Source organism: Talpa europaea (genome assembly GCF_964194135.1).
Source record: "Talpa europaea genome assembly, chromosome: X".
NCBI lineage: Eukaryota > Metazoa > Chordata > Mammalia > Eulipotyphla > Talpidae > Talpa > Talpa europaea.
The window spans coordinates 63,667,917-63,688,961 of record NC_140081.1 but is presented as its reverse complement, the minus strand read 5'-3'; the positions used below and the strand labels follow the sequence as shown (position 1 = coordinate 63,688,961).

Below are 21,045 nucleotides of genomic sequence, written 5' to 3'. Positions count from 1 at the left end.
GGAAGCCTTAGTGTTTCAGCCCAAGGCACCTTTGATCTTACATTGGTCCAATAGCTGCGGCACATCCAGTCTTCACAGCATGTATAGTAGCGTCTCCATGTTCTTTTCACTAATGCTCAATTTTGATTCGTGAATTTGCATTGCAAAATACAAGGTTGTGATGACTTCAAGAGGGAATAGCCGGATCCTAGCTGAAGTGCACACTTGCTGCTCGAGCTGCTGAGAGTATAGTCAACTGGCAGTCCCCGTGTGTAAATGCAGCGCTCAGAATGGAATAGCAAGCTGTTTCTATCATCACAATATAGATGCACTGAAATGCACTGCTGAGGGGAGCAGCAGAGGAGACGGGAAATGTCTGCCTCGCTATGTGGGTTGCTCCCTGGCCGGCTGGGGCTAGAACTCACGCTGCCAAGGCTGCGGATTACCTCATACTGCGGTGCTTTAACCCCCTACGCCACCAGGGAGGCCCCAGTAACTATTCTTTTAAAAGGACGATTAAGGTAAAAGAATAGCGAATGACCCGTCATGATCTTGTTTTGGACCTCGTGGCAAACTCCTCATCTTTCAAATATTTTCGTTTTACCAATAATGAACATTATTATCTGAGCCCAGTGACAGCGCACACATTCGATTTCTATTTAATTTCTATAGTTCAAATGTGTTGGGTGAGGGCTGTCAAAGCTCTCGTGCTTTAATCACAGCTCAGTAGATGGTTTCAGATGACCATTTGCTGTACGGGGCAGCTTTCACCGATTTCCTGAAGAGCTCATGGGAAGATTAGAGGTCACCAAATGCCAGTCCCCCATGATGCCCTGCAAGAAGACAAACCAATCCCATGTGACCAGACGCCTAGTCTGCCTAGAGACAGCCCACCCCGGTTGCATCTCACCCAATGAGAGGTGGCCATTGCCTAGACGGCAGGGGAGGCAGCCCCTATAAATAGGCCACCTCCCACGGCCGCCACCATTGTGCTTCCTGGCAGCAGTCGGGAAGTTGACTCCAAAATGGCCGACCCTCGCGTCGAGGCTTTGAACGAGGAGACCCTGTGCTCCGAGGAGCCAGCAAAAGCCAGCCCGCAGAGCCTGAAGCAGAAGCAGCCAGAGCGCCGGCGGCGCGCCAAGAACCGAAGCGAGAGCTTTGCCACCTACTTCCCGCGGGTTCTCAAGTGCATCCACATGGACCTGAGCCTTTCGCAGCTGACCGTGAGCGTCCTGGATTCCTTCGTGAAGGACATGTTCGAGCGCATCGCCCAGGAGGCCGGCCACCTGGCCCGCTCCACCCGGCGCGCCACCCTCACGTCCAGGGAGATCCAGACTGCCGTGCGCCTGCTGCTGCCCGGCGACCTCGGCAAGCACGCCGTGAGTGAGGGCACCAAGGCCCTCATCAGGTACACCCACCACCAGTGAGACGCCCGTCCGGGCCACCAAGACCAAAGGCTCTTTTCAGAGCCCCCGAACCAAAGGCTCTTTTCAGAGCCACCTCCCTTGGCACAAAAAGACCTGTAGCTCTCCCAACACGGCCCGCTGGCCCGCGAGCTGGCGGCGCCCTGCCCGCGCCGCCCACCCTTGCTTCCCCCAGTAACTATGCGATCGAGGCTGGTGCAGTCGCGGTAACCCTCATGTCAGGGGAGACGGACTTCCCATGGCCGTAGTGTATGAGAGATGCCCGCGAGGGGCCCTGGCTTAGGGTTTTTCAGGTTTGGTCTCTGTGAGGTGTAAAGTGAAGATATACCCCTAGGGATTTAGAGTTCACGCACATTCTCCAAAGTGGCCAGTGTAATTTTCCAGGCGCTCTTTAGCTTGATATGCAGCACACAAAGGTATAAAACCACTTTACTTTACTACACACACACACACACACACACACACACACACACACACACTCTTATATTTTTTCCCTTCATGCTATGTCACTATTTCATTAACAGGACAGAAAACTATTCCTTATTCACCTGACATTGAATATTTTCGGGATCCTGGCCATTTATTCGATAGCTCATTGATGACCTCAATCTCTTTCATTGTCGTAGCCTTTAAAACCTTTTGAGGGGAGGAGGTTTGGGTTTCAATTCTGTAACTTAGAGTTTCCTCCAATGACACATTCGGTCAGTTTTTCCATGGTGTCATAGATAGTTGAAAACTAACCTTTAAATAGAATAATCTTAACTATATTATTCATTTTGCCTCACTGTTGAGGTCACGTGTATCTACAACTCTTTTTTCTTTCAGTCAACGGTGCTCACATTATTCAACAATTACGTAGTTGACTTAAGTGTAATGAGGAGAGAATTTTAATTTTGGTTAATGTTCAAGGCTCTTTTACCACCTTATAAATAGGCCTGTTTCTCTTTTCAGTATCTGCAGGTGGGTTTTGCTGTTCTTCCAAGTTGGCGTTAAAGGTTTTGGACCAGAATTCGGCAGGGGTGGTCACTTAGCCGGGTTCCTAGTTTTTCAGGCGCTCCGCCCTGAGTTCGAAATTTCCTGCTCTAGTGAGAGTGACTTAGGGCGGCAGGAACAGGTGATTTGGGGTCCGTGGACAAATGGCCCGAGCGAGACCAGCGTGTAACACCTGGCACCATGGATCTGGGTGGCTGAGGTCAGACACTCACCGAACTGAAGCTGAAATTTCTACCACAGGGTGCTCTCCTTGGCGGCTTCTCAGTGCTCCCTGTGGGGGCTGCTGCGGGAAGCTCCTAGGTGGTGTAATTATTCCATGCCTTCTCATTGGCCCTTGCCAAGCAGGCCCACCCAATCACATTGAACATCATGGCTTATTGACAGGGCTTCCTGCACATTTCAGCCAATCAGACTTGCAAGTATGTCAGCCCTCATTTGAATACAGGACATATAAATAGCCTCTGCTCCCTTGCCAGCACGCCTCTCTCTGGCTGGGGTACCCAGAGCACCGTGGGTCCTGGCTGAGCAGCTTTCTAAATTGTCTTCACAAGAAAGGCTTTAAGAAAGCCACTTTCTGGGGCCTCCCTGGAGGTGCAGGGGGTTGAGCTCAGCGCTGTGGGGCTGTCCGCGGCCTCTGCAGCGCGACTTCCATCCCAGGCCAGCCGGGGAGCAGCACACAAGGCACAGCAGACCTCTCCTGGCGCACCTGCTGCTCCCCTCAGCAGAGTATTTCAGTCAGGCTGCCCGTTCTGTTTCCCGCTCTGTCTCCAGTGGATCCTCTCGCCTCCCTCGCCTCTGGCCTGTACCCCAGATCTTGTGTGCATAGGTAAATAAATCTTAAAAAACAAAAGGAAAGAAAGCCACTTCCAAAACAGAGGGAAGATAGGAAAGAGACGTCCCAACACAGTTAATTCCAACTGTGCTTCCAAGGTCCTGAAACAGGTTCATCTTAATATCGGTATTTTATTCCAGTCATGTTCACGGCAAATTATTTTCCTAATGATATCCGTGAGCACACGGCAGACGGTGCCTTCCTCCTGGACCGCCCCAAGGCTCCACCACCTCATGGAGAGAGATCCGGAGGACAGTGCGCTTGCTGCTCCCAGGGAGACCGGCAAGCGCGCCGCGAGCCAGGCCACCATGGTCGCCCTCAGATACAGCCGCTGCCAGTGAACGGCCTGTCCCGGGCCACCTGAGAGCCACAAGCCAAAGGCTCTAGGTAGGGTACGCGCGCGCGTGTGTGTGTGTGTGTGTGTGCGTGTGTGTGTGTAGTCTCTTCTTTAAATTCGTGATTGCTGAAGGTTTCCGTCCACAGCAGGCATCTAGATGTGTCTTTTGTCCCTTGCATGAAAGTAATTGGTGTGAGAGAGCTAATATGACTCTTTCCATCACTTCCTTCATTTGAATGTTAACATTTTAGATTGTGTTAAAATAAATTCCAATGTAGGCCTCTTCGGTGGCACAGCAACCTGAGTGCAGTGCGCTGTGAAGCTGTCCGTAGCCTCTTTAAAGGGGATTCCTTTTCGGCTGGCCAGGGAGATTCCCACATGGCAGGGCAAACCTCTCCTGTCTTTCCTGCTGCTCCCCTTAACATTGTTTTTGGTATGTCTGCTTATTCTGCCCAGGCTCTGTCTCTGGTGATTTCTCTCACCCTCCTGTGCTTCTGCCCTTTAGCCCAGTTCTTGTGCAAATGAATAAGTCTTAAAAAAAATTCCAATATAAGTTTGTCTTGGCCTAATGGCTTTTATTTTCTTATAGTTTTTTTGACAAATGTTAAGTAGCTGGTAGTTTTCTGTTCGTTTTTCTATTTCAGTGATTCCAGCACATTACAGGTGTGAAGAAAACACTTACTGTAGGGTTTCATTTCTTTTTATTTATTAGATTTGTTTTAACATACAATATTTTGTTTTGTTTTGTTTTTGGCGGTGGGGGAGGGAGGTCTTCCAGTGAGGACAGGAAAACCTGCTAGACAAATTCTGAAAGAGCTGTCACCCTTTATATAATTTATAAGTGTCATTTGCTCTTTTAAAATAATTTGGAACTACCCCTGGTGAACAGAATGTAGAACCCTGGAAAGGATGTCTTTCTTAGTGCATTAATAGGAAAAAATGCTAGCTTTTGCAAACGTCAAAATTTCTCTTGAACCCATTGGAATAATGGTAAGATTTTCCACTGAGAGATCCACTCACAGACTGTCCCACCTTCATTAAAGTTTCCCTTGCTCCAAAGAGATATGTAAGTAGATCATATACCAGAAAAGCTTCATCACATACAAGAAGTATGAGGGGGAGAATTTACCTTCTGCACTTCCCTTTTCATATATGCCTTTTCATCGACATCATCACTCCCATTCTGGAAAACTGGAGATTACATGTAAAAGGATTTGGGGAAAGAACTTGCCGCACCAGTTGCCAGGAGTTATCATCATGCTATCAAGTGCAGTATAAACACGTATATGGACAACTAATCATTGACAAAGGAGCAAAGAATATGCAATGGAACAAGGACAGATTCTTCAATGAATGGTGTTAGGAAATCTGGACCACCACATACAAAAGGATGAAACTAGACATCTACCTCACCCCATGCACAAAAACCTACTCAAAATGCATAAAATAATTGAACAAAAGACCTGAAGCCATAAAATGTATACAAGAAAATACAGGCAAAATGCTATATGACATACATCTTAGTAACATCTTCATGGAATCATCCCCAAAAGGAAAGAAAGTGAAGGGATTGGCATGGGTCTGTAGCCCCTTGCATAAAATTAAGTGGTTCAAATAATTAAACAGAAGTGAATAGCAAATTTACATCAGGTTTTGACTTCTCCCTTTTATTTATTTATTTTATTTATACAAGAACCCGGGTATAGGCCAGATGCGCGGGAGGGTGAGAGGATTCACCAGAGACAGAGCGGGGAACAGAACAGGCAGACTGACGAAGTACACAGCTGAGGGGAGCAGAGGGTGAGACAGGAGAGGTCGGCTCGCCATGTGGGTTTGCCCGAGGCTGGCGGGGATCGAACCGGTACTGCAGAGGCTGCAAACAGCTTCAGAGTGCTGCGCTCAATCGCCTGTGCCACCAGGGAGGCCCCCGGACTTCTCCCTTTTAATTAATTATTTTTCTTTTTTTTGTCCTTCCCACCTCAACTTCAAAATCACTTCAAAAACACTAAGGGAACTGCAGAATGAGAAACCAGTGTAAATTATATCCATTAATAACTACATGAGAGGTAAATATAAAATTAGACATTCATAAAAAATTTGATGCAAGATTTTGGGAAAGACCTTATTGTATAATACTTATACAATAAGTATACAATAATATGCATTCTTTGAAGAATGGTGTTTATTACAGAGGATATTCAAATAACCAAGATGGCATCTTCCGATTGGTTTAATTATAAAAAAGGTCATTTTTTTGGTAATTAAGTTCATATGTGACATTATACACAATTATGGATTAGTACTTAAAAATGAACTCATTTTCTATACAACTAAACCTTAACTTGTTACCCCCTACCACCCACCCCTTTACAGTTAATTTAACTAGTAGGATAACTGCTGTTTTAAGATTTTCTTTTGAGTTTTATATTAAGAATCTCCTTGTCCCACATAATATATTGTATACAATAAAATATATTTATATAACAAAAAAAAAATAAGTGGTGCAACGCCAGGAATTGAGAGAGCTAAGATGACCCCTTCCTTTCTTTTGCCATTGGAATATTATTATTTATGAGGAGGTAAAAAGAAATTCCAATTTGTTTTCATCTTCCCTCTCAACGGCTTTTATTAATTTCGATTTCCTACAGTGTAATGATAAATTCTTAGTATTTGTGTTTTCCACATTTTTCCCTAGTTATATATGATTTCTAGCATGTTAAACTTGTGGCGAGAGACCCTACTGTTGGGATTTCAATTGTTTATATTTACTGTTTCTTTTAAAGTACAAAATTCCAAACAGAGAGGTATATTTGACACACTTGAACTTTTAAGTAATTTGGTTTTAACCCTGGCGAATTGAGTGTAGAACCTGTAAAGAATATCATTCTTAGCCATTAATGGAAAAACTAGATGAAGTACAAATATCCAACTTCGCCTTAAACCACTACTGAAGTGAATAATCACGTGGACTTCTTTTGACTTCCTTTCTTGGACATCAAACCCCAAGTCTTCCAGTTTTTGAGACCTCCCACTTGCTAATTCTCCCTGAGCGCCCAGAGTTCACTCCACAGCCCAATGTTGGTATAATTTTCATGTTTTAATAATGCTTGCCTTTGATTTTGGAATTTACTAAGTGCAAAACTGCCAAAGCACAACAAAATATTCTGGGTGGTTAGGTTTCTTAAAGTGACGTGTCACATTATACCAGCTTGTAGCAGAAAAACATGCACAAACCATTCGTACATGACATGGACAAATGCTTTTGCCTGTGGCGGGCCCACTTGCAATGGCACAAAAGTCAAAAAACACCTCCAGCTTTTGAGAAAGAACCAGTTTAATGTGGGGTCACCTGGCAGGACACTTGGAGGGAAGGCTCTCACATAATTCCCCAGGGTATGTAGCATCGTGCTGCATTAATTGGGCTGAGAACAATCACAGGTCATGGGCAAAGAGGAGGGCAATGATGGGTCAGGAATTGGAATCTCACAACCTCACATTACTGGCCTTGCCCCTGGGATAGTTTTCATCCCGCCAAACTCATGTGATGGGGTTTGGGTTTGTTTGGCATATGTGCCTGAAAGTGAAAATATAAAATAACTCAGTAGTCACACATCTCAAGGAAAGTGATGTTGGGGACAGTCACCTTATTTCTCTTGAAATGTCACACAGGTTCACTTAATAAGATGCAACAGGCAGGTGCTTTATGGCCTGAGCCACTGGAGAGTAAGGAATGAACTGCTTTCATTTGACACTCCCTTAATCAGAACAATGCATAGTTGCAGTTCATTTGTCTTTCTGGTTTTAAAAACAAATGATTATAGACTGGAAAGGTAAAAGTAAATAAATCTCATGAAGGAGAATATTAATATCAAAGTCCAGGCAGCTTTTTGATTTCCTCTATTTCTGTGTTTTTGTTTGCGTGTCTTACATAGCACAGGGGATCTTTTCAAAGGTTGTGTAAATTTGTTGTATTAATAGATTCCCCTGGATTCATGCTTATGCTATTTATAGTAATCAGTATCTATTTGTTCTAATTTAGTCTTTTTCATAAAACAAATTCCAACATGACTACTCAATTGTTCTTTTGTCCCTCATTCACCCATCAGGTTAAAAATCTGTGCTCCTTCCTTTCTTTGAGAGCAAGCTGTTATTCCTTATCTGTCTGCATCATCCCTGCACTCCTAGGCACATTACAGTGCATTTTGAAAGATCTTTTACTAAAGCTTCCGTCTACTTTCTGAATTTACAGTGGGAGACTGTCAAAACACACAACTTTCCTAATGGATTTGATATATTACAGTACCTTTTACTACAATAGGAACATAACCAGTGTGCTAGAGTAACTTGGGTAAAACTTTTGTATGGCACAATGACAAATATTGGCATTTTAAAGCAACATGGCATGATAGCAATGAAGCGAAATGATTTTTACTTCTAGGCATGTTCATAGCTCTTTTTCTGAATGTACACAGCTCTGGAAAGAACCCTCAATTTCTTGAAATTTTATTTCAGATGTTTAAGTCAAGCATGTGGAGATTTACTTGAAATTCACTCAGCGTTTTTGAGAAAACAAAACTTGATGAAAGTGTTCAAGTTTTGTGAATCATGAAACCAATGGTACAGAGACGAGAATTACCCCATCAAACAAAAATCATATTAGCTGAGGAATTTAAGCTGTCTTTATGCACTCTGAAACATCTTTGCTTTCTTGAATGGATTCTGCTTTTTTAACTTTTGTTCATCATTTAACTTGGCACCTGATATTGAGAACTTAACCTCTTGAATTATAAATAGGATCTTTCAGAAATCTTTTTCATGCTATCTTTGCAATACATCATCTTTAAATAAATATGAACATACTTCCTCATAATATATACGATATCATTTCATAAACATAAAAAACAATATTTATTCCTTATTAATCTAATGTTAAAAAACTTTGGAAGCCTGGGGGTTTACTGGGTAGCTCATTGATGACATCATTTTCTTAGTCCTTAACTGCTTTTGTGGGTGGAGGGTTGGATTTAAAATCTGTAGTTTCCACAAAACACACATTTTGTCCATATTTTCAAATGCATTATCATACAAATTTGAAAGATAACTTTAAAATTAAAATAATATCATCTGAATTTTTCACTTTTTCTCCCCAAAGAGGTTCCTTATATATGCAATTTAGTACATTTTTTCAGTGCACATTACTCATGTTTATTCAACAATTACACAGTTCTTAGTAGTTTTCTTAAAAAAAAAAGACTTCTATTTATTTATACAAGAGTTGGGGTACAGACCAGAGGCACAGAAGGGTGACAGAATTCACCAGAGACAGAGCGGGGAATAGAACAGGCAGGCGGACCTAAAACACTGCTGAGGGGAGCAGCAGGGAGACAGGAGAGGTCTGCCCCACCATGTGGAATGTCACTGGCCTGCCAGGAATCAAATCCGCACTGCTGAGGCTGTGGACAGCTTCACAGCGCTGAGCTCAACCCGCTGCGCCACAGGGGAGATCTGATAGTAGTTTCCTAGGACGATAAGTGTCATCCAGAGAGCGTTTAAATTTATGAATGTTTTGTGATATTTTAGTTTTTATAAAGATACCTGTTTGTGTTCAGTGTTTGGAGATTGCTGTTGCCATTTTCCCAATCACTGAGGTCTGGGAGCAGAATCTGAGGTTAGCCAGGTTCCTATTTTCCAGGGACTCTGCCAAAATTCCGCGAGTTCCTGTTCTAACCAGAGTGGCTAGCGCTGCACAAACAGTACATTTTGGGTCACCGCATAAACGACCAGAGCCGTCCGGCATGAAGGATCGGTTGCGGAGGTCAGACACTCAATGTACCGACTAAAGCTAAAATTTCTAAACTAAGATACTCTCTACTGCGGCTTAAAGCCGCTCTCTGCGGTGGCTACAGGAGGCTTCCAGGCAGTCTAATTATTCCATGCCTTCTAATTGGTCCTTGCCAGGTAGAACCATCCAATCACATTTAAAATCATGGTTATTGACAAGGTACCCGCAACATTCCATCCAATCAGATTACTGAGCACACTCACCTCATTTGAATATAGCAGCAGAGAAATATACTGAGCTCTGCTCCCAAGAATGATTTTCTTCAGTTGGGGCGCTTGGAGTCTATGTCGGTCACGCCTGACATTCTTCCCAATCTGCCTTTGCCAAGAAAGGTTTTAGGAAAGCTACTTCCACAAGTAGATGGGAATGTGGAAGAATGCCCCGAGATAGTTTATTCCACCTGTGCTCTGATTTCCAGAACACACTACTGACCACGTCGGAGTTCCTGCTCTAGTCGCGCTTTCTCTAGGAAAAGTAGAGCTTAAGATGTAGAGAAAGAACCCAGTAGTGGTGTCTGTTTCCTCATGGCTGTGTGGACTGTGGCCGCCAGAATCGCTCAAAGCCAAAACTAATTTCAATACTTAAAACGCATTTAGTGAGGACTTGCAAAGCTCTGGTGCTTTAATCACAACTCAGTTCACGTTTTCAGATGACCGTTAGTTCTACAAGGCAGCTTTCAACGATTTTCTGAGGGACGTTACAGAAAGGTGAGAGGTCACCAAATGCCACTCAGCCATGCTATCAGCCAGCCAATCTCATCCGACTCGATGTCTCCTGGCCTTGTGCTTGCCCCCGCTCAGCAGTACATTTGATCCAATGAGAGGTGGCCATTGCCAAGACGTCAGCAAAGGCAGACCCTATAAATGGGCCACCGCCCCTCAGCAGGCACCATTGTCCTTCCTGCCAGCTACCAGGAAGTTGACTCCAAAATGGCCGATCCTGCCGTCGAGGCTTCGACTGAGGAGACCCTGGGCTCAGGGGAGCCGGCAAAAGCCAAGCCGCAGAGCCTGAAGCGGAAGCAGAAGCACAAGCACAAGCACAAGCAGCCCCCCAAGCAGAAGCAGCCAGCGCGCCAGCGGCGCGCCAAGAACCAAAGCGAGAGCTTCGCCCCCTACTTCCCTCAGGTTCTCAAGTGCGTCCACATGGGCATGGGCCTGAGCCTTTCGCAGGAGGCCGTGAGCGTCCTGGATTCCTTCGTGAAGGACATGTTCGAGCGCATCGCCCAGGAGGCCGGCCACCTGGCCCGCTCCACCCAGCGCGCCACCCTCACGTCCAGGGAGATCCAGACGGCCGTGCGCCTGCTGCTGCCCGGCGACCTCGGCAAGCACGCCGTGAGTGAGGGCACCAAGGCCGTCATCAGATACAGCCACTCGGAGTGAGCCTCTCGTCAGGGCCACCAAAACCACAGGCTCTTTTCAGAGCCCCCAAACCAAAGGCTCTTTTCAGAGCCACCTCCCTTGGCACAAAAAGACCTGTAGCTCTCCCAACACGGCCCGCTGGCCCTCGAGCTGGCGGCGCCCTGCCCGTGCCGCCCACCCTTGCTTACCTCAATAACTAATACGATCCAAACTGGTACAGTCGCGGTAACCTTCATGTCAGTGGAGACAGACTTCTCATAACAATAGTGTATGAGAGATGCCCTCATGGGGCACTGACTTAGATTTTTTCTGGGTGGATCCTTAATGGGAAGTGTAAAATAAACATATACCCATAAGAATTTAGCCTTCACTCACAATCTCCAAATAGTGTCCAGTGGAAATCTCTGGGTCTTCTCTTGTTTATAGCATCACATAAAGGTATAAAACAATCCAATTTACTGTGTTTATATGTATAATTATAGTTGTTATTTATCTCACATAAGAAATTTATTTAAGTATAAAACCATGACCAAATCACACGCAGAAGTAGTTATGTCTACAATTTCCAGAATTGAATCATTTTTTCATTTCCCTGTTTTTGAAATTTCTCTTCCATTCATTCCAGTTCAATTTGCTTCATTCTATTTCAGCTCAGAATATTCAGCTTTGAAAGCACACAGCCTTCTCGGCTTCCATCTCACAGGTGATAGGAATTTACATTGTGAACAACTCAAACCCCACAGTCATGTGGATAGGATTCCAGGAGTCACAGCCACTGGCCCAAAGTGTCAAATATATCCCTTTATTTGAAAGTTTGCACTTTAAAACAAACAGTAAATATTTGACACACTTGAATTTTTAAGTAATTTGGCCTTAACACTGGTGAATTGGATGTAGAACTTGTAAATAAAGTCATTCTTAGTCATTTACAGAAAATCTAGATGAAGTACAGTGGGCGAGAATGGAGATGTCTGCCTCGCCATGTTGGTTGCACCTGGCCGGCTGGGGCTAGAACTCACGCTGCCAAGGCTGCGGATTACCTCATACTGCGGTGCTTTAACCCCCTACGCCACCTGGGAGGCCCCAGTAACTATTCTTTTAAAAGGACGATTAAGGTAAAAGAATAGCGAATGACCCGTCATGATCTTGTTTTGGACCTCGTGGCAAACTCCTCATCTTTCAAATATTTTCGTTTTACCAATAATGAAACATTATTATCTGAGCCCAGTGACAGCGCACACATTCGATTTCTATTTAATTTCTATAGTTCAAATGTGTTGGGTGAGGGCTGTCAAAGCTCTCGTGCTTTAATCACAGCTCAGTAGATGGTTTCAGATGACCATTTGCTGTACGGGGCAGCTTTCACCGATTTCCTGAAGAGCTCATGGGAAGATTAGAGGTCACCAAATGCCAGTCCCCCATGATGCCCTGCAAGAAGACAAACCAATCCCATGTGACCAGACGCCTAGTCTGCCTAGAGACAGCCCACCCCGGTTGCATCTCACCCAATGAGAGGTGGCCATTGCCTAGACGGCAGGGGAGGCAGCCCCTATAAATAGGCCACCTCCCACGGCCGCCACCATTGTGCTTCCTGGCAGCAGTCGGGAAGTTGACTCCAAAATGGCCGACCCTCGCGTCGAGGCTTTGAACGAGGAGACCCTGTGCTCCGAGGAGCCAGCAAAAGCCAGCCCGCAGAGCCTGAAGCAGAAGCAGCCAGAGCGCCGGCGGCGCGCCAAGAACCGAAGCGAGAGCTTTGCCACCTACTTCCCGCGGGTTCTCAAGTGCATCCACATGGACCTGAGCCTTTCGCAGCTGACCGTGAGCGTCCTGGATTCCTTCGTGAAGGACATGTTCGAGCGCATCGCCCAGGAGGCCGGCCACCTGGCCCGCTCCACCCGGCGCGCCACCCTCACGTCCAGGGAGATCCAGACTGCCGTGCGCCTGCTGCTGCCCGGCGACCTCGGCAAGCACGCCGTGAGTGAGGGCACCAAGGCCCTCATCAGGTACACCCACCACCAGTGAGACGCCCGTCCGGGCCACCAAGACCAAAGGCTCTTTTCAGAGCCCCCGAACCAAAGGCTCTTTTCAGAGCCACCTCCCTTGGCACAAAAAGACCTGTAGCTCTCCCAACACGGCCCGCTGGCCCGCGAGCTGGCGGCGCCCTGCCCGCGCCGCCCACCCTTGCTTCCCCCAGTAACTATGCGATCGAGGCTGGTGCAGTCGCGGTAACCCTCATGTCAGGGGAGACGGACTTCCCATGGCCGTAGTGTATGAGAGATGCCCGCGAGGGGCCCTGGCTTAGGGTTTTTCAGGTTTGGTCTCTGTGAGGTGTAAAGTGAAGATATACCCCTAGGGATTTAGAGTTCACACACATTCTCCAAAGTGGCCAGTGTAATTTTCCAGGCGCTCTTTAGCTTGATATGCAGCACACAAAGGTATAAAACCACTTTACTTTGCTACACACACACACACACACACACACACACACTCTTATATTTTTTCCCTTCATGCTATGTCACTATTTCATTAACAGGAAAGAAAACTATTCCTGGGCCTCTCCAGTGGCGCAGCGGTTGAGTATTGGCCTGGTAGCTGCCCACAGCCTCTGCAGCGCCGGTTCGATCCCCGGCCACCAGGCAAGGGTCCCACATGGCGCGCAGACCTCTCCTGCCTCCCGCTGCTCCCCTCAGCAGTGTACTTTGTCATTCTGCCTTGTTCTGTTCCCCGCTCTGGCTCTGGTGAATTCCTTCACCCTCCCATGCTTCTGACTGTACCCAGTGCTTGTATGTATAAGTAAATAAATAAATCTTTAAAAAAAAAAAAAGAAAAAAAGAAAACTATTCCTTATTCACCTGACATTGAATATTTTCGGGATCCTGGCCATTTATTCGATAACTCATTGATGACCTCAATCTCTTTCATTGTCGTAGCCTTTAAAACCTTTTGAGGGGAGGAGGTTTGGGTTTCAATTCTGTAACTTAGAGTTTCCTCCAATGACACATTCGGTCAGTTTTTCCATGGTGTCATAGATAGTTGAAAACTAACCTTTAAATAGAATAATCTTAACTATATTATTCATTTTGCCTCACTGTTGAGGTCACGTGTATCTACAACTCTGTTTTTTCTTTCAGTCAACGGTGCTCACAGTTATTCAACAATTACGTAGTTGACTTAAGTGTAATGAGGAGAGAATTTTAATTTTGGTTAATGTTCAAGGCTCTTTTACCACCTTATAAATAGGCCTGTTTCTCTTTTCAGTATCTGCAGGTGGGTTTTGCTGTTCTTCCAAGTTGGCGTTAAAGGTTTTGGACCAGAATTCGGCAGGGGTGGTCACTTAGCCGGGTTCCTAGTTTTTCAGGCGCTCCGCCCTGAGTTCGAAATTTCCTGCTCTAGTGAGAGTGACTTAGGGCGGCAGGAACAGGTGATTTGGGGTCCGTGGACAAATGGCCCGAGCGAGACCAGCGTGTAACACCTGGCACCATGGATCTGGGTGGCTGAGGTCAGACACTCACCGAACTGAAGCTGAAATTTCTACCACAGGGTGCTCTCCTTGGCGGCTTCTCAGTGCTCCCTGTGGGGGCTGCTGCGGGAAGCTCCTAGGTGGTGTAATTATTCCATGCCTTCTCATTGGCCCTTGCCAAGCAGGCCCACCCAATCACATTGAACATCATGGCTTATTGACAGGGCTTCCTGCACATTTCAGCCAATCAGACTTGCAAGTATGTCAGCCCTCATTTGAATACAGGACATATAAATAGCCTCTGCTCCCTTGCCAGCACGCCTCTCTCTGGCTGGGGTACCCAGAGCACCGTGGGTCCTGGCTGAGCAGCTTTCTAAATTGTCTTCACAAGAAAGGCTTTAAGAAAGCCACTTTCTGGGGCCTCCCTGGAGGTGCAGGGGGTTGAGCTCAGCGCTGTGGGGCTGTCCGCGGCCTCTGCAGCGCGACTTCCATCCCAGGCCAGCCGGGGAGCAGCACACAAGGCACAGCAGACCTCTCCTGGCGCACCTGCTGCTCCCCTCAGCAGAGTATTTCAGTCAGGCTGCCCGTTCTGTTTCCCGCTCTGTCTCCAGTGGATCCTCTCGCCTCCCTCGCCTCTGGCCTGTACCCCAGATCTTGTGTGCATAGGTAAATAAATCTTAAAAAACAAAAGGAAAGAAAGCCACTTCCAAAACAGAGGGAAGATAGGAAAGAGACGTCCCAACACAGTTAATTCCAACTGTGCTTCCAAGGTCCTGAAACAGGTTCATCTTAATATCGGTATTTTATTCCAGTCATGTTCACGGCAAATTGTTTTCCTAATGATATCCGTGAGCACACGGCAGACGGTGCCTTCCTCCTGGACCGCCCCAAGGCTCCACCACCTCATGGAGAGAGATCCGGAGGACAGTGCGCTTGCTGCTCCCAGGGAGACCGGCAAGCGCGCCGCGAGCCAGGCCACCATGGTCGCCCTCAGATACAGCCGCTGCCAGTGAACGGCCTGTCCCGGGCCACCTGAAAGCCACAAGCCAAAGGCTCTAGGTAGGGTGCGCGCGCGCGCGCGTGTGTGTGTGTGTGTGTGTGTGTGTGTGTATGTGCGTGTAGTCTCTTCTTTAAATTCGTGATTGCTGAAGGTTTCCATCCACAGCAGGCATCTAGATGTGTCTTTTGTCCCTTGCATGAAAGCAATTGGTGTGAGAGCTAATATGACTCTTTCCATCACTTCCTTCATTTGAATGTTAACATTTTAGATTGTGTTAAAATAAATTCCAATGTAGGTCTCTGCGGTGGCACAGCGGGCCGAGCACAGTGCTGTGATGCTGTCCGCAGTCTCTGTAACGCAGATTCGATTCCTGGCCTGCCAGGGAGTTACCACATGGTGGGGCAGACCTGTCCTGACTAGCCTGCTGCTCCCCTCAGCAGTGAATTTCAGTCAGTCTGCCTGTTCTGTATCCCCCTCTGTCTGGTGAATCCTCTCACCCTCCTGCACATCTGGCCTGTACCCTGGTTCTTGTATGCATGAATAAATAAATTTAAAAATGTAACAGGCAGGTGCTATATGTCCTGAGCTATTGAGAGTAGAGAATGAACAGCTTTCATTGGACACTCCCTTAATCAGAAAAATGTATAGTTGCAGGCCATTTAACTTTCTGTTTTTAAAAATGAATGATTATAGACTGTAAAAGGATTCAATCAAATAAATCTCATGAAGTATAATATTAGTGTCAAAGTCCAGGCAGTTTGGTTAGGGCATTTTTCCTTCAGATTTCTGATTTCATCTATTTCTGTGCTTTTTGTTTGTGCCTGTTACGTAGTACAGGGGATTTTTTTAAAGGTTTGTGGAATTTTTATTGTATTAATAGTTTCCCCTGGGGCCTCCCTACTGGCTCAAGGGGTTAAGCACCACACTGTGAAGCAATCTGCAGCCTCTGCAGCACAAGTTCGATCCCTGGCCAGCCAGGGGTCAACCCACATGGCCCAGCAGACTACTCTTGACTGGCCGCTGCTCCCCTCAGCAGTTTATTGCAGTCAGTCTGCTTGTTCTGTTCCCCACATCTGTCTCTGGTGAATCCTGTCACATACCCCCCACCTCTGGCCTGTACCCCAGCTCTTGTATGCATAAATAAATAAACCTTTGAAAAAAATAGTTTTCCCTGGATTCATGCTTATGCTATTTATAGTAATTAATGTCATTTTGTTCTAATTTAGTCTTTTTCATAAAACAAATTCCAACATGACTACTCAATTGTTCTTTTGTCCCTCATTCACCCATCAGGTTAAAAATCTGTGCTCCTTCCTTTCTTTGAGAGCAAGCTGTTATTCCTTATCTGTCTGCATCATCCCTGCACTCCTAGGCACATTACAGTGCATTTTGAAAGATCTTTTACTAAAGCTTCCGTCTACTTTCTGAATTTACAGTGGGAAACTCAAAACACACAACTTTCCCAATGGATTTGATTTATTACAGTACCTTTTACTAGAATAGGAACATAACCAGTGTGCTAGAGTAACTTGGGTAAAACTTTTGTATGGCACAATGACAAATATTGGCATTTTAAAGCAACATGGCATGATAGCAATGAAGCGAAATGATTTTTACTTCTAGGCATGTTCATAGCTCTTTTTCTGAATGTACACAGCTCTGGAAAGAACCCTCAATTTCTTGAAATTTTATTTCAGATGTTTAAGTCAAGCATGTGGTGATTTACTTGAAATTCACTCAGCGTTTTTGTTTTCTCAGTCTTCTTTGCACTAAAACTCTTTAATTCCTTTTATCAGATTTCCCATTTTACTCGATAATGGTAATAATAGTCCTGATGAAAGCGTTCAAGTTTTGTGAATCATGAAACCAATGGCACTGAGACGAGTATTACCCCATCAAACAAAAATCACACTACCAAGGAATTTAAGCTGTCTTTAAGCACTCTGAAACATCTTTGATTTCTTGAATGGATTCTGCTTTTTTAACTTTGTTCATCATTTACCTTGATGCCTGATATCCAGAACTTAACCTCCTGAGTTATAAATAGGATCTTTCAGAAATCTTTTTCATGCTATCTTTGCAATACATCATCCTTAAATAAATATGAACATACCCCTTCATAATATATATGCTATCGTTTCATAAACATAAAAAACAATACATATTCTTTATTAATCTAATATTAAAAAATTTTGGAAGTCTGGGGGTTTACTGGGTAGCTCATTAATGACATCATTTTCTTAGTCCTTAACTGCTTTTGTGGGTGGAGGGTTGGATTTAAAATCTGTAGTTTCCACAAAACAAATTTTCTCCATATTTTCAAATGCATTATCGTACAAATTTGAAAGATAACTTTAAAATTAAAATAATATAGGGCCTCCCTGGTGGCGCAGCGGTTGAGCGCTGGGTTGCCAAGCTGCCCGCAGCCTCTGCAGCGCCGGTTTGATCCCCGGCTGCTCCCCGGCCACCGGAGGAGGGTCCCACATGGCTCGCAGACCTCTCCTGCTGCCCGCTGCTCCCCTCAGCAGTGTCCTTCGGTCCTTCTGCCTGCTCTGCTCCCCGCTCTGGCGATGGTGAATTCTCTCGCCCTCTGGTGCTTCTGACTGTGCCCGGTGCTTGTGTAAACAGATAAATAAATAAATAAATAAATAAATAAATAAATAAATAAATAAATAAATAAATCTTAAAAAAAATTTAAAATAATATCATCTGAATTTTTCACTTTTTCTCCCAAAGGAGGTTCCTTATATATGCAATTTAGTACATTTTTTCAGTGCACATTACTCATGTTTATTCAACAATTACACAGTTCTTAGTAGTTTTCTTTAAAAAAAAAGATTTTTATTTATTTATGCAAGAGTTGGGGTACAGACCAGAGGCACAAGAGGGTGAGAGAATTCACCAGAGAAAGAGCGGGGAACAGAACAGGCAAACGGACCTAAAACACTGCTGAGGGGAGCAGCAGGGAGACAGGAGAGGTCTGCCCCACCATGTGGAATGTCGCTGGCTGGCCGGGAATCAAATCCGCACTGCAGAGGCTGCGGACAGCTTCACAGCGCTGAGCTCAACCCGCTGCGCCACAGGGGAGATCTGATAGTAGTTTCCTAGGACGATAAGTGTCATCCAGAGAGCGTTTAAATTTATGAATGTTTTGTGATATTTTAGTTTTTATAAAGATACCTGTTTGTGTTCAGTGTTTGGAGATTGCTGTTGCCATTTTCCCAATCACTGAGGTCTGGGAGCAGAAATCTGAGGTTAGCCAGGTTCCTATTTTCCAGGGACTCTGCCATAATTCCTCGAGTTCCGGTTCTAACCAGAGTGGCTAGCGCTGCACAAACAGTACATTTTGGGTCACCGCATAAACGACCAGAGCCGTCCGGCATGAAGGATCGGTTGCGGAGGTCAGACACTCATTGTACCGACTAAAGCTAAAATTTCTAAACTAAAATACTCTCTACTGCGGCTTAAAGCCGCTCTCTGCGGTGGCTACAGGAGGCTTCCAGGCAGTCTAATTATTCCATGCCTTCTAATTGGTCCTTGCCAGGTAGAACCATCCAATCACATTTAAAATCATGGTTATTGACAAGGTACCCGCAACATTCCATCCAATCAGATTACTGAGCACACTCACCTCATTTGAATATAGCAGCAGAGGAATACACTGAGCTCTGCTCCCAAGAATGATTTTCTTCAGTTGGGGCGCTTGGAGTCTATGTCGGTCACGCCTGACATTCTTCCCAATCTGCCTTTGCCAAGAAAGGTTTTAGGAAAGCTACTTCCACAAGTAGATGGGAATGTGGAAGAATGCCCCGAGATAGTTTATTCCACCTGTGCTCTGATTTCCAGAACACACTACTGACCACGTCGGAGTTCCTGCTCTAGTCGCGCTTTCTCTAGGAAAAGTAGAGCTTAAGATGTAGAGAAAGAACCCAGTAGTGGTGTCTGTTTCCTCATGGCTGTGTGGACTGTGGCCGCCAGAATCGCTCAAAGCCAAAACTAATTTCAATACTTAAAACGCATTTAGTGAGGACTTGCAAAGCTCTGGTGCTTTAATCACAACTCAGTTCACGTTTTCAGATGACCGTTAGTTCTACAAGGCAGCTTTCAACGATTTTCTGAAGGACGTTACAGAAAGGTGAGAGGTCACCAAATGCCACTCAGCCATGCTATCAGCCAGCCAATCCCATCCGACTCGATGTCTCCTGGCCTCGTGCTTGCCCCCGCTCAGCAGTACATTTAATCCAATGAGAGGTGGCCATTGCCAAGACGTCAGCAAAGGCAGACCCTATAAATGGGCCACCGCCCCTCAGCAGGCACCATTGTCCTTCCTGCCAGCTACCAGGAAGTTGACTCCAAAATGGCCGATCCTGCCGTCGAGGCTTCGACTGAGGAGACCCTGGGCTCAGGGGAGCCGGCAAAAGCCAAGCCGCAGAGCCTGAAGCGAAAGCACAAGCACAAGCACAAGCACAAGCAGCCCCCCAAGCAGAAGCAGCCAGCGCGCCAGCGGCGCGCCAAGAACCAAAGCGAGAGCTTCGCCCCCTACTTCCCTCAGGTTCTCAAGTGTGTCCACATGGGCATGGGCCTGAGCCTTTCGCAGGAGGCCATGAGCGTCCTGGATTCCTTCGTGAAGGACATGTTCGAGCGCATCGCCCAGGAGGCCGGCCACCTGGCCCGCTCCACCCAGCGCGCCACCCTCACGTCCAGGGAGATCCAGACGGCCGTGCGCCTGCTGCTGCCCGGCGACCTCGGCAAGCACGCCGTGAGTGAGGGCACCAAGGCCGTCATCAGATACAGCCACTCGGAGTGAGCCTCTCGTCAGGGCCACCAAAACCACAGGCTCTTTTCAGAGCCCCCAAACCAAAGGCTCTTTTCAGAGCCACCTCCCTTGGCACAAAAAGACCTGTAGCTCTCCCAACACGGCCCGCTGGCCCTCGAGCTGGCGGCGCCCTGCCCGTGCCGCCCACCCTTGCTTTCCCCCAATAACTATATGATCCAGGCTGGTACAGTGGCAGTAACTCATTTCAGGGGAGCCAGACTTCCCATGGCCATAGAGAGATGTATGAGAGATGCCTGCAAGGGGCACTGGCTTAGATTTTTTCGGGGTGGATACCTAGTGGGATTTGTAAAGTAAACATACACCCTTAAGGATTTGGTGTTAACTCGCGTTCTCCAAATAGTGTCCAATGGGATTATCCAGGGATTTTTTTTTAAAGAATTATTTTTTATGTATACAATAGCTGTCGTACTGGCCAGAGGCTCGGGAGGGTGAGGATTCACCTGAGACAGAGCAGGAAGCAGAACAGGCAGACCGAAGACACTGGTGAGGGAAGCAAAGCTGAATTCTTTGCTGAATTCTGCCGCGCCATGTGGGAATCTCCCTGGCCGGCCGAGTATCAAATCCACTCTGCAGAGGCCGCGGACAGCTTCATAGTGCTGCGCTAAACCCGCTGCACCACCGGGAGGCCTATCCAGGGATTCTTTAGCTTGTTACGGCAGCATGCATAGATATAAAAATGTCCACAGTACTTTGTTTTATATATGTCTATTTAGCCCCTCATGTTAAAAATGCATTTAAAGATGTAAATGAGGTCCAAACAGCATGCAGAAATAGCTAAATGCAATTTTCCAGTATATTCACTTTTCCATTTCCTTGTTGTCTGATTTTTCTTTCAATTCATTTCCGCATCTGGGTCTTTTCTATTGCACTCCAGAAATTTCAACTTTAAATACATAGCCTTGGTTACTTCCATCTTACAGATGATGGGAATTTCCAGTGGGAAAACCTCAAGCCTCATATATTATAGGCATCTGACTTGGAGT

At 46.0% G+C, this 21,045-nt stretch overlaps 4 protein-coding genes across 4 annotated transcripts; all 4 read left to right on the top strand.

Moving 5' to 3' along the window:
- Positions 1–1,004: 1,004 nt before the first annotated feature.
- On the top strand, positions 1,005–1,406 carry LOC311187631 (histone H2B-like; the record flags this gene model as incomplete). Its single annotated transcript, XM_084258975.1, has 1 exon — positions 1,005–1,406. One exon carries the CDS (start codon positions 1,005–1,007, stop codon positions 1,404–1,406), a length of 402 nt encoding a protein of 133 aa, XP_084115101.1.
- An 8,864-nt stretch (positions 1,407–10,270) lies between these two features.
- Positions 10,271–10,786, top strand: LOC311187630 (histone H2B-like; the record flags this gene model as incomplete). Its single annotated transcript, XM_084258974.1, has 1 exon — positions 10,271–10,786. One exon carries the CDS (start codon positions 10,271–10,273, stop codon positions 10,784–10,786), a length of 516 nt encoding a protein of 171 aa, XP_084115100.1.
- A 1,599-nt stretch (positions 10,787–12,385) lies between these two features.
- On the top strand, positions 12,386–12,787 carry LOC311187629 (histone H2B-like; the record flags this gene model as incomplete). Its single annotated transcript, XM_084258973.1, has 1 exon — positions 12,386–12,787. One exon carries the CDS (start codon positions 12,386–12,388, stop codon positions 12,785–12,787), a length of 402 nt encoding a protein of 133 aa, XP_084115099.1.
- A 6,729-nt stretch (positions 12,788–19,516) lies between these two features.
- Positions 19,517–20,032, top strand: LOC311187628 (histone H2B-like; the record flags this gene model as incomplete). The annotated part of the gene is made up of 1 exon (XM_084258972.1): positions 19,517–20,032. The coding sequence occupies one exon, from the start codon at positions 19,517–19,519 to the stop codon at positions 20,030–20,032; it is 516 nt and encodes a 171-aa protein (XP_084115098.1).
- Between the last annotated feature and the right edge of the window lie 1,013 nt (positions 20,033–21,045).